Here is a 13,306-nt window from a genome sequence, read left to right as displayed (position 1 = left end):
CCCTTTCGGTGAAGAAGTTTTTTCTAATATCCAATCTAAACTTCCCCTGGCGCAGCTTGAGCCCATTTCCTCTCGTCCTATTGCTTGTTACTTGGGAGAAGAGACTGACCCCCACCTCGCTACAACCTCCTTTCAGGTAGTTGTAGAGAGCCATAAGGTCTCCCCTCAGCCTCCTCTTCTCCAGGCTAAACAACCCCAGCTCCCTCAGCTGGTCCTCATAAGACCTGTGCTCCAGACCCTTCACCAGCCTCGTTGCCCTTTTTTTCATCTTCACTCAGAAACAGGGATCCAGAAGTAGTCAAAAGCCTACGGACTTTGCAAATCTCAACTGAAAACACACTGGGAGTATTTCAAATGGCAATGCTAAACCATGAAGTTTCGTACATTTAAGGACATCTCCTCAAGGCACAAGAATAGCTAGGCTAGAAGAAGAGCCAATTTGATCTTTCCCTGCAAAGCAGGAAGAGACTGAGCCATGCAGAGGGTACCGAGGAGTCCCTCTCGGGACAGGCTGTCTGGGTGCTAAACGCGCTTTCTGTGTTGCAGCCTGAGTGCTTGGGACCACGTGGGACTGAGTCTGAAGCTCCTGCAGACCCCAGACATGGCAGAACGACTGGCACGGGGATTTTGGACAACATCTCAGGTGACCCATGAGATTCTACCAGACCTTCCCTTTCAGCCACCAGATCTGAACCAGAGTGTTCTCGACTGGTCAAAAGATACAGCTTAATTTAATGCAATGTAAACAACAATCCTGCAGGTTCAGCTGGACAAAAATGTTTTGAAACATAAATGAAACAACACTAAGACAAAGTTACAGCTTTAAAAGAAAAAAAAAAAGAAACTGAAGGCTAAAACCAAGGGAGAGGTGGCAGGGTTTTTTCACCCCACCTTATTATGTTGTATGTATTAGTCCCTTTGCTGTTTTGCTCTGTGTGGTTTTCTGTTTCCTTATTCTCAGCTTCTCTTTCCCTTGCTCCTGCTCCGACTTTACCCCATGTTCCTCATTCCCTCCCACCGGTCCCCCACAATGCTCCTCTAATGCTTTCCCTCGGTCTCTCAGTTTCGGTCCTCCACCACCTCCTCCTCCTTCCCCTCCATTAGTCTATTTCTTTATCACTCTGTTCCTCCAAATCTCCTCTACGCTGAGTTTTACAGCTCTTTTTCTACTGGTCATAAAAAGTTTTTAGGCTGTAGGGCTGCCACTCTCCTTCAGACAAACTTTTTTAATTTGGACTTATTCTGCAGGTGCCAGAGGTTCATTCCCTCTCTCTTTCTCCACAGTAGCCTAAAGGAGAAGGCAAACCTGGCCATGGAACTCTGGATCAACTTAATTACCTCGTCAAATAAAGCACCATCTCCAAAGAGCCTACCAGATGCTAAAAAACAAGCAGAGGTAAAACTGAGCTACTTTATCTGCTTCTAATATTAAATGACAGGAATCACTCAAGAGCTGCGTTATCTCAAATACTTAATTTACATAAACTTTTTATCTTTGTCCTCCACGCAGCACTGCATTCAGCTCTGTATTAAAGTATACACTGAGCTTTAAGCTTGGGATTCAATTTAGCCTGTTCAGCAAAGGCTGAACGACGTACCCTGATACACTGCTGAAGCGGGATTACCCCAATGCATAGAATTAAACACGTGCTTAAGGACACTACTCAAATTAGGGCTTCAGTAACATAATCTTAAATCAGTATTTATGTTATGTGGTTTTATACAACTGCCATTTTTGTCACATACAACGTGCTCCAACTGCCTGTCTAATGCCTAGGCATACATTTATTCTTTTCAAGCACATCATGCAGGAAAAAAAAAGAAAAATATCCAAGGACAGGGGAAAAATCAAAGGATAGAACAATTGACTCTGAAGACTATTCACACAAACTACACTTTGCTGCTGGAGTCGTAACAGTTGAAGACATTAAACGTGGTGGACAATGTTTAACTCCTTTATTGACATTCAAGCAAATGAAGGCAAAACCAAAGTCCAGCCTTCCTCGAATTTTCCACAAGAGATATTGTCCAAAAAAAAGAAAAATGCTGACTTAAGGGATAATGTCAGATAAAACCTTCTTTGTAGCACACTCAGGAACTGAATATCCTAAAAGTAAGACTGTCTGCATAGTATTGCAAAGGTTGAAGTCAGTATGGATTATGCACCACGAAGGACTTCTGGCCTAGATGTGGTTGGAAGCTTCCTGTTCATATCAGCTTTAACAAAATATGTTGCAAGTGTTGATTTTATGACTCCTAAAATAGACCCACTTATATTTAGTACACTAAGGAAAAAAAAAAGGGGGAGTGGGAGAGATAATGTCCTTCCTATCCAATAAAGGGAATCCGTTCTTTCTTGTTTCCCAAATCACTCCAGGAATTAACCAACCGCCAGATTTACCCAGCCACAAAGTGGAAGTGTGCCCTTACAGACTGGTAGTGGTGCGTGTCAGTCAGAAGTGTTTTTTTTTAAATTAAGAAAGACTGTCTTAAGCAAAGAAACATAGCATTTGCTTCCACAGACAGCAGAAGCTGCTTGAGATTAAAATTATGACTGCGCATGGACAAACGCCTCGAATTTTTCAGTTGTAACATGCTTCTAACTCCTAAACTAACCATAGCAATAATGTTCTTTCACCCCCTTAAATCAAGTAGTTAAAAATGAATTAAAGTCCCAAGAGCCAAACTGAGCCATGGTGTGACTCCACACCGCAGTCAAGGGAGTCCTCTTGGGGATGCTTTTCACATCAGTCTTTGGGAAGCCCAGTGACCCCTACTACATCTTCTCTGTGTTGGCACACACCAGATGTTGACCAAATACCTAAGGATTCCTCCTCTGTCGCTGAATTCCCAGCGTCAGCCTCATGAGCAAGAAATGGGCACGTCTGGAGAACACACGCAACGGCAATCCTGGAGACAAGGTACCAGCTACTGATCACAAGCATAAGATAGAGAAGGTTAAAGCTACTCCAATGCCCACCGTATCTCACGGGTCACCAGTGAGCATGGGAGGACACGCAAATGGCTTCAGATGCATCCCATCCATCAGCACAGCTTCGCCGATGAACCATTAGATCCTATCGACGCTTACTAAGTTTTGTTTCCTGCAGAATTAAATGGGCCAAAAAAAGTTAATTTTTCAAAATTAAACCCACTTTAGGAACATCTTTAACTCACTTTGGTTCTGTAGACAAGCTTTAAAGCAAAGGAAAATCTGCCTCAGAGAGTCCCTAACCGTAGGTGAATTTCTGCAAGAGGCTGATACTTATCATTTTAAAAGATTGCCCTCACAGTTTTTTATAGTCCCCCGCAGTTGTGCCCGGCAGAGGCTGACCGGTCCGACCGGGACACCCGATGACGTCCGCAGCATCCTGTCGCTCTGCTGACAAAGGAGGAAACAAGAACTCGGGGACACAAAGTATTTAGTAGCTGGATTTCATGCACATGTACTTCCACATGTTGCCGAAATAAGAACCTACCCCGTCCAAAACAAAAAGTGCAGAACCGTAACTGCTCTACCCTCTCTCCTCCAAGAAATATAAAAACCACACACTAACTAGCATTTATGTTTAAAAATAGCCAGGCGAAAATAAAAAGCGTTTGTTCCACTGCCTGTTGTTTAGCTTTCACAAGCAGCCCTGTGAGGCTGGAGACTGTAAATCAAACCACTGGCATTTGCTTACACAAGGCTGTGCTCCAAGCCGGCCTCCTATCCACCTCCGCTGGCGGCTTTCTAAAGCTTGGATTTGTCTTCTTGCTGTGTTGTTCAAAACTGCAAGCATTCACGGGAAGGGTGTATAAGATGTTTCAGAAGAAAACTGAAATGTCTGCCTCTCCTGGCATGTTCCAAGTTAAGCTGAGATGGAATTTAAGAAATTTCCATTCACCTTGACCCTTACGCCATTACCCAGTCTCTACAAGGTAGGCAGACATAAGAAAAACATCTCCGTGAGAATAAAAACATCTTTTATTCTCAGTTACTTCAGAAGTGCGTGCCCCATGGCAGCTGTCACGCACCTTCTGGCGAGGGGCCACGGAGTTATATCCACACGAGCCGCCCAGAGGCTGCGAACGCAAGTTAGTGGGGGACATGACAAGCCCTGACAAGGAGCAGAGCACTGAAGGCTTGCTCTGCTCTGTCCAAAAAGCATGGGATGATCTAACCCATCGGTGTGATTAGCACTGGACGGAGACACGATTTTTTTTTTTAATATTTTATAATGCAGCCAATTATTCATAGGAAGTGGAGGGGAAAAATAAACCAGCTGTAAAGGTTAGTAGGCTAAGCATTTAGAAATACCAGGCCATGTAAACTAGAAGGAAAAGACCAGGCTGAACACTAGCTCATAATGGCTTTCAAAGGGAAAGCCCATCAGAGCAAGAAACTGCAGGAGAGCTAGGAAGTGGCAAGCACTCCTGTTCCTCCTCCCCCAGCAGGCAGGGCCACTGCCCAGACTGCCCAAGGACGAGCTGTTCCCACATGTGTCCTCATGTCACCCCTGCAGAAAGGTCCAGGGATGCCAGAGCGATCCGCAGCCAGGAGCTTCGGCCGTGCCCGGGTGGGTTGTGTGCCACCCTACAGCCCTCTGTGCAAGTTTCTGTGGGTCTGGCTCGCCCACGGGGCTGCGGGGCTGGTAGGGAGCAGCTGAAGCCCCGACCCAGAGTGAGAAGCACTCGGCTGTTAGCCTGCGTGCCAGCATCTCCAGCACGGGCGAGGAAACCGAGGAGCAGAAGAGGGAATAGATACTTATTGAACTGACATGCACTGCCAGCTCTGGAGACAGCAAATGATTGTTGCCCTGAAAATGAGATCCTTGGTGCTCCCAGCTTTACAGATGAGCTCCATAAAAGAACAAGACCAACCCTGAGAAAGACTGAAACGCCCAGTGGGCACGCTACCTAATTTAGCCAGGGCAAATGCATTTATTCCCTTCGATGTCAGGATCCAGTAGACCAGACCAGATGAACCCACTCAGTTTCCCACCACCTTTCCCGACCCTTTTGGAGGGTACCTCTGGGTATCCATCCACGTGTTGGGCATTCAGCTGGCCCCAGAAGCGGCTTGAGGAAAACATGAGCAAAGGAAGCCCCAAACCTCCAGATGGAGGTGGAGATGATGGCAGGGTGGTCAAACCACAACTCCAAACTCCAGTCCCCCATCAAGAGAGGTTGATGAGCCACTGAAGCTGAGGAGAAACAAGTTGCCCTGCGCTCAACAGCTTGTTTTCTGAGGCAGCACCCGAACTGTGGGGAAGCTGCGGTCAACAGTGCAAACCTGCCAAAGCCAGCTGTGTTCCATTTCAACGCACCCCTCTGTCTTCCCCCTAAAAACCAAGGCGTAAGAAATGAAGAAAACGGTGCCTGCCCTGATCTCATCTGAACAGGGACGCAGCCAGGAGATACATGATCAACAACAGACTCTTGAGGGTCTAACAGCCCTGAAGACCGGGCAAATGGCACTTGGAAGAAGAAGCAGAAGGGAGGCAAAAGAAAAGGTGGGTGTTTGAGAGCAACTGGAGCAGAGCTGTGGCTCCAGCCTCCCTGTAAATCCTTCTCTCAACAAGGAGTTACCTTGAGAAATTTTAGAAAGAATATGTCTATCCAGCTTGTACGCTTGCTGTCTGCAGCACCCACATACCCAGCTCAGACACAAGCCAACAACAGCAAAATTTACCAGCACTGTAATTTATAAATCCTGCTGTATGCAAAAGCCCTGCAGGTTCAGAGGCCTTTGCCCATGACCAGCTCAGCTAATGTCTATTTTGCCACTTCCTTAAACTGCACTCCAACCGCAACACACCCTATCAATAAGGCAAATTATCGCCTTAGAAACAAGTCGTACCATCAACCAGTCTCAGAAAACATACCTTAAATGTAAATAAAAAATGGCCTTTTAATATGGCTTGACTTAAGCCAGTTAAAAGGAATTGTCTGATGAGAATGACAAGGTTTTTCTTTTCCCCACGCACTTCTTGCATGCAGAGTTTCTGGTTGCTTCACATAGTCTGCCTCAGCACTACTTCACTGAGTAGGGCTAACTGCATTCATCCATGTTAAAAAAAAAATGGAGTTTACTATCAATTCAACTTCCTTATTTTGGCAGAAAGAAAGAATTTACCTTTTTCTCACAATTACTATAAAACAAGAAGTTTCACGATTTTTCAGCCAATACTAAGAAATCAAAAAGAAGGACTGAAGCAAGGGGCTGGGGAAACCTTAACAAAAAAAAAAAACAACCAAACAATTGGTAACACTATAAACAAAAGAAATAAATACAATTCAAGAGACAGTAAAACTACAGCCTGCATATGGGTTCTGAACGATAGCCGCAGCATGGTCTCATTCAACAGGCAAGTTATAACCAGTGGCTGGGACCTGAGAGCTGGTTATCAGCAGATCGGAGCTGATCACATGCAGCAACAGGCACCAGCCACGTGGTCGTCTTTTGCTGCCCAGTTGATGAGTAGTAGCAAGCTTCCCCTTCGGAGGCTTTGCAGCTACTGAAAGCAAAACCTGCTTCAAGTCCTGCCTTCGGCTGCTTCCGAAATGCAGTTTGGTTGTGCTGCTGGGAATGAAAGCAGAACGTGGCCTCCGCACTTATCTTTTCCTAGAAGGATGTTCTGGTCATAACTTACTTTTCTAAGCAATCCCACCCAAAACTTTTGGAAGATATGAGTAAACAAAAAAGTTCTGTAGATACGTCAGGAAAGCAGTAAGGCCAAGGTCAGTATGAAATCCTGAATTCTGTTAAATTCTGATAAATTGTTTACCTACATATTTAATGTCTACATTGCAGAAATCCGATTTAGCCATTTAAACATTTTAGAAATTAATAGTAAAAGGCAGATTAGGCTTCTGGACATACTTAATTACTGACACAAGAGAAAAGGCATTTCTCGCTTGCTATGTAACTGGATTTTTATGCAATATTTTTGCCCCCCAAACCAAAATGACCACAGTCTCAGTCTTCTTCAGTATCTCGGTAGACTGTTCTTTTGAATGGCTAAGCAGGGCAATGGAGCATGGAAGTATGCAGGCGTAAGTGCAAACTTCAGAGTATTCTTCACCAAGGAAGAATGGAAGAATACCGAGAATACCATTTCCCAAGGAAATGAGGCATATGTAGTCATGCTAACAGCGTGTCTGGCTGTCTGCCTTTCAGTTCCCTGTGGACTTAAAGTCATTGTCCAGTTTTACACGTGATTTGATGTTTCACTACAATGCAAAGAAATAAGTAGCTAGGAGAGAGACACAGACGAGGGCTCCTTTGATGGAAAGGCTGCGACACTGGACACCAGTGACTCCACAAGACAGACAGCCATGCAAAGTCATGATTCAAAAATGTCTCTCATGATAGAGCTACTTGTTTACATAATAAAACACAAATGAATACGTAGACGATGATGAACCATTAACATGGAAAAAAAAAAAAAAGTCGCTTGTCAGTCTCTTCTTCTCTCAGAGGGCTATTTTGTGGACAAAATTTTAGAAGGCATACATTTGCTTCATCAGTACAATTTTCTTCTTTTCACAACCACCTTTGTCATCTGCACTACTTTGGTCCCTCTTGTTCTGTTTTAGGTGACAGCACTGCAGCTCTTGATGCATGCACAGCTCCTGCACCTGTGTAGGGTTACTGTCTTCAGTTGGATGCTCATCTTCACATGTAGACCCCCTTGCACATATCCGGTGAGAAGAAAGGTCCTTAACTGGTACAACCCATCCAGGGGTGCATTTTTATTTTTAACAGCAGTGCTCCTGCTTGGGTTGGGTCACCTAGGCACTAAGAGCATTAATAATGACAAACATTTTAGAGTCGAAAGAGAAATAAAATTGTTGTCTTTTATAAACAGCAACACAAACGAAAAGATTCTCAGTCATAGGTGTTCAGTATAATAGCCACTTAGAGAAGAAGAGTGGGTACTTAAACTTTGCACTAAAAGGTCTGACACATGCATGCATATGCTGTGCTACAGGAATTTGTTTTCCATTCAGCAGAATCCAGAGCTTTACATTATGACCTGAAGACAAGAAAACCAGAGAGATTTTCTCCTTAAGAAAACTACTATCATATTCCCAATTACTTTGAATATCAAACAATTCTGAGCTCATTTCCACAGCCTGCACGTGCAGACGCTGCACACCGAGGTGCACAACATCATCAAGGGTAATAAACTGTTCTCTGTACCTAGCAACTGGGATTCAGTTGTGGAGAAACTCCTGAGGAAACCTCCTTCTCCTCCACAGATGAAATGTCGCTCCTTTTACAAATGTAGGCTTACCAACCTCAGAGAGTATTTTCAGACTACATGCTAGCAGAACGCAGGCCAGCAAGTGACTTCTTATGAGCAAGCAAATGGAAACACAAACAGGAGGGTGAAGAAATGAAGTCCAGGCAAGGAAGATGTAGGCACTATGTTTGGGAAAAACTTTCTACAGTAAAAGTAGTTAAACTTTGGGACATAACCCTGGGGAGAGCATAAGCCTTCATTGTGAGTTTTTTAGGAACAAGCAAGACAAACATATGTCAGGAAAGTTATAAGAGGAGCTTTAGGGCCAAGGGATGACCCCTGAGCCTCTTCCAATCCTAACTCCTTTGGTCCTGTGATGAACAGTCACAACATAAAAATGTAATAAACAAAAGGAGTAATGGAGGTCACTTTAGATGGTAGTTAGCAAACCACCTCCCAAAGTCTCTCTGAAGGGCCGTCAAAGTTTCCTCAGGAAGTGACAAAGACAAGAAACTTTGCCTTAGTCCTAAACCTGGCAATCTCTTCTGCGGTTGCCACACACAATTATGTCAGGACTTGGCAGAGAGTTGTAAATCACTCCTCCAGCCCGCATAAAGAAAATGTCAGGAGCCAAGGCACATGGCACTCAGCAGCCACAGCCAGATTAGGAAACCTGGCAGCTGCACGCCCGGCCGCATTTCAGCGCTGAAGCACAGCTCAGGAACACAGCGGCCCCCCTCCGCCCTTCTCGCCTTCACCCCCTCGAGAGGGTGCCCACGCAGGACAGAAACATCGCGCAAGTCAAATGGGAGCTGCGCTTCATTCCACCGTATAAACTGAGCTGCAGCTAAAACTCGCTCAGCCCCAGAAGCAGGTGGCCTCTAACACAGGGACAACTGCTGTCAACAACCAACCGACTGCACTGAGGGACCAAGAAGAGTTCGGGGTGGCAAGACAGCACCTGGAGCAGATGCTCAAGTTTTTGCACTTAGGAAGATGAACACCTTCCACATGTAGATACCTCATTGCCCAGCAGCGATAATTTACTGGGGGAAGTAGTTTAGGAGCAGGCTTGAGGCCACTTGTGTGGCAACACACTCAAGAGAGCCATTAAAATAGTACCTTGGTAGCTCTTACAGCTAAGGCTGTGAGGCACTGAGCAATCAGGCAGGCATCCTGGTCCTGCCAGCCCACCAGCAAGCTGGAACCACCTCTCCTCAAAGAGCACTGCCTTCCCCAATTCATGAATAACAAAGCTCCGCCATCAACAAAGCCTGCCTTCCAAACTGACTCACCCCTAGCCTTGAGCTGCCCCACATCTCCTCTCTGTCCTTCTCTTGCTGGTGCCTCCTTCAGCATCTACAAACCCCATGACCATCCCCTCTTGTGCGCTACTCCAGGCTGCTCCAAATCGCTCCCATCACACCCAGAGAGCTTTAAAAACCCCAAGATACACTGGAAGAGGAGGAAGTGAAATGCAGATACACAAAGCCCAGTTTTGTTAGATTTATGCTAAAAATTACAGGCCAGGTTCCTTCCTGGCAAGGCAGGTTTACATCCAGGAGCTGATAACTTACTCCCCCGTCTCTACTGCAATGGCTCCAGGCCAAACACTGGCCCTGGAGTACTACAGCTTACAGGGCTGGCAGCATGGAGCACAGCTCTGGTTTCTCTCTTCCCCTCTCTCCTCACCCTCCCATCTAGACCCTCTACAGCCAAATGGGGCTTCAGGGCTTGTGGAGAAGCTGGCTTTGCAAACGTTGCACCAGCTGCAATTTTTCCTCATTGGGGGAATTCTGAGCTGGCAGAAACAGCCCAAGCCCAGGCCCTTTGCACAGCTGAGGGCCATAGACCATCAGTGATCCTCCTGTCTGATTTAGAGGTGCAGCCTAGAGCTTCGTGCAGCAGTGGAGAGGGATACAGGTTTACAAATCGGTTTAATCCCCATTTCTATCAAGGATAGGAACTCATCTTGGGACTTGGATATGCCAGACTTGTCTGATTATCAGGCAATCTACTAGATACAATACAGATCAACCTACCAGGTCCAGGGCCTACTGAAAAGACAACTGTCGAGATTCCTGTTGGTAGATCTGAAAACATATTTTTGAGTTGACATCTAGCTTTCAAGCAGATCAGAAGATTAATGCCTGCACTTGTTCACAAGCACAGGTATGGAGTTTCCCTGTTCTGGAAATCTGTCTGAACTTCCCGAGGGGATTCGTCATATGAAGGATTCCTCTTTTGGGAAAACAGCGTATCAACCTCCATGGTAAATGAGATGCCTATGAACAGAAGTAGATGGTTTTCTAGGATGATACCCTATTAAAACTCAGGAAGGAACACCTCACTAACTACTAAGCCACTATAACTACACACATTTACATCCTCCTAAGTGTTCCCACTGCCACCCTATCATTTTAATGAACCTGCAGAGTAATTGCATACTCCTTGTAACACAGAGCTGCTTTATAGGTTTCTTTTCCTGTCTTAAAAGAAGTAAACAATTGCCTTGCAAAATCTCCAGTACATTTTAATGTTACAAAACAGCAATAAATAATGGGCAAGAGGAATGTCATTCCACAAGACACTTCATCTCTACAAAATTACAGGATTTTTTGCTGGGGAAGAAAAAAATAAAGACATATCCACATATTCTACCACAGACTCCTCACGTTTGTGTAAACCACATTTATTTTGCCTCTATGCCATTTTAAAAGTTGAAGGCAGGAATTCTAACCAAGAAAGGAGGAACGGTCACTGCCAAATACTTTGGGTTGAACTCTCCAGTGCCCTGGCACCACCTCCTGGCACTTACTCCTGCGGGGTAAGTGTCAACACAAATCAGAGAGAACTGAAGTGTCTGTATTTGTTTGTTTTTTTAAATGTTCAACTCACTTTTACTGCAGGAAAGAGAATTCACTCTAAAACGCCTTCACTCATGCAGCTTTTCTGAATGTTTATGGAGATACGGACCTAAAAGCAGCCTAACTCGCCCCTGGTAATTTCAGGTGTTTGATTTTAAAAAGAAGCTAAGTAGTGATGCTCTGCTCGGCACTGTCAGCAGAGGCGGCTCTGCTCTCCCAGCGGTGTTTGCAACAACTCGGCGAGCACATTTTGCCGTGAAGCTCCCTGCGTGCTGGGCAGAGAGGGGGCAGGCGGAGCCAAACTGCAAAGCTAAGCACATTGCTGCTCCAGATGTGAAACGCGCAGACGGCTTCGCCAAAAAGCAAAAGAAGAAAAAGCAACGGCAGAAGGGACATTCCTGTAAGGAGCCGAGCGAAGAGAAGCACTGGATAAACCCAGGCAAGGAATTAAACAAAGCACCGACACAGCACAGGGGTGACAGGGGCCGAGGCGCCCGGGAGAAGGGGGCACCCGGAATGCCGTCCCGGGGCGGGCAGCGCGGCGGCTGCGGCTGCCGCTTCCCTCGGTTTCGCTTCCTACCGCCGTTGCAGGGGCTCGGTGAAGCCAGGGCCGCGAGTGACGGGACCTGAAACCCCGCCGCCGGGATGGCGGGCAGCAAAACCCTCCCGGACGCCTTTTCGGGGCTCCGGCAGCGGAGGGAGATCCGCCGCGGGGCCGCCGCCGCCTCCCGCGGCCGGGCAGAGCCGGCTCTGGGGCGGCCCCCGCCTGGGCAGCGCCGGGGGGGAGGCTCCCCCCAGACAAAGCCCCTCACTTTCCCGCCCCCCCCCCCCCCAACGCGTTACGCCCTTCTCACTTTTAAAAAGTTCAGAAACAAGACAAAAAGAAAACAAAAAACACCACCAAAAGCTCCCCCCGCCCCCCGGTGCGCGGCTGCCAAGTCTCGGCGTGAAGGAATTCACCGCGGCCGAGCCCCCCCCCCGCCCGGGACGGGGAGACGCGGCGCCCTCCGGAGGGGGGGGGCGGAGAGGGCTGGAAGCGTTCCCCTTTTTAGCGAGCACCCCATCTCCCGCAGCCCCCGCCTGCGGGATGGGAAAGAAAGGAGGGAAGCGACCCCCCCCCCCCCCCAATCCCCTCTACTCACTCCAAGCAGACACACTTTCAGCTCGCGTATCGCCATCATCTGCCCGGGGCCCGGCCGCTCCGCATCCCCCGGCTCCCCGCCGCCGCCGCTCCGCGCCGCCGCCCCCGGGGCCGCCCCCGCCGCCGGTCACATGCGCCCGGGCCCCGCCTCGCCGCTGCCCGCCCGCCCCCCGGCTGCCGGGGGTCGCGGGGTGCCGGCTGCCAGCGAGCCGGGGCGGGCACCGGGTGGTTCCGCGGCTTGGAGGGGGGAACCGGCTCGGTGCTGCCAACCGCGCCTGAACGCTGCGCCCCGGAGCGGGCGTGTGCGCGGGGAGGTGTTGGGCAAATACGTGCGGTCGTGAGGGGAAACGAGCGGTGGGGGACGGCGGCCGGGACGGACGCCTCGTCCCGCACACCCTGTGCTGGGCTGGGTAAGGGGAGGTGGGCTGCCTCGGTTGCGAACGATCTGAATCCCATCTACCTTTTTTTTTTGTGTGTGTTTGTTTGGTTTTTGTTTGTTTGTTTGTTTTTTAGTTTGACTTACTACGTGCAGAAAACATTTAAAAGGAGTAACTCCATTTTCACCCAATCCTAGTAATACATACCCGCTTTTGATTAAAACAGTCCACCTCGGGCTGATCGTGGGGCTGCACCCCACACATCAAAAAGTTATGCTAAATACTACGTTGCAGCTCATGTTAGGACCAGTCCACCAAAATCAATGAGGGGGGGGGGGGGGGTTCGTAACCACTCTGCTCTGCTCTCGGTAGCCAAAGTCCTAGAATTTATGGAGAAGACTTGCATGCTATAACCCCGGGAAAGCAGAAGAGCGTTACCTGTCAAGTACTTCAAGTCATAGCCTCTGTTCTGCTTACAGTTTTATTTTCATTTTTTCCCTAATTTATCAGGTAGAATTGCTAAAGGGAAACGAAGAAAATCTTGATTAGTCATCGTGAGATTACTGCCACGTCATTAGGAGCTTCCTGGCAATAAACTGTTGTGGCGTTCATTATGTCACTAATTAGTTCCACATTGGGTCCTGCACTCACAGTGATAGGCTGGAAGAAGACGTTTGCACTCTTCCAGAA

The 13,306-nt window shown here is 47.6% G+C and overlaps 1 protein-coding gene across 1 annotated transcript in view; it reads right to left on the bottom strand.

The window, feature by feature from the left end:
- The window catches only part of RAB31 (RAB31, member RAS oncogene family), a 60,999-nt gene extending 48,695 nt beyond the window's left edge, over positions 1-12,304 (bottom strand). The window contains exon 1 of the mRNA XM_082327356.1: positions 12,241-12,304. Coding sequence (XP_082183482.1) covers positions 12,241-12,279 — 39 coding nt within the window. The 5' untranslated portion in view covers positions 12,280-12,304. The remainder of the gene's footprint in view (positions 1-12,240) is intronic.
- Between the last annotated feature and the right edge of the window lie 1,002 nt (positions 12,305-13,306).

Source organism: Platalea leucorodia, assembly GCF_965183815.1.
Source record: "Platalea leucorodia genome assembly, chromosome: 1".
In the NCBI taxonomy this organism is placed as follows: domain Eukaryota; kingdom Metazoa; phylum Chordata; class Aves; order Pelecaniformes; family Threskiornithidae; genus Platalea; species Platalea leucorodia.
Note: the sequence above shows the minus strand (reverse complement) of the source record. Positions and strands in the feature narration are given on the sequence as shown.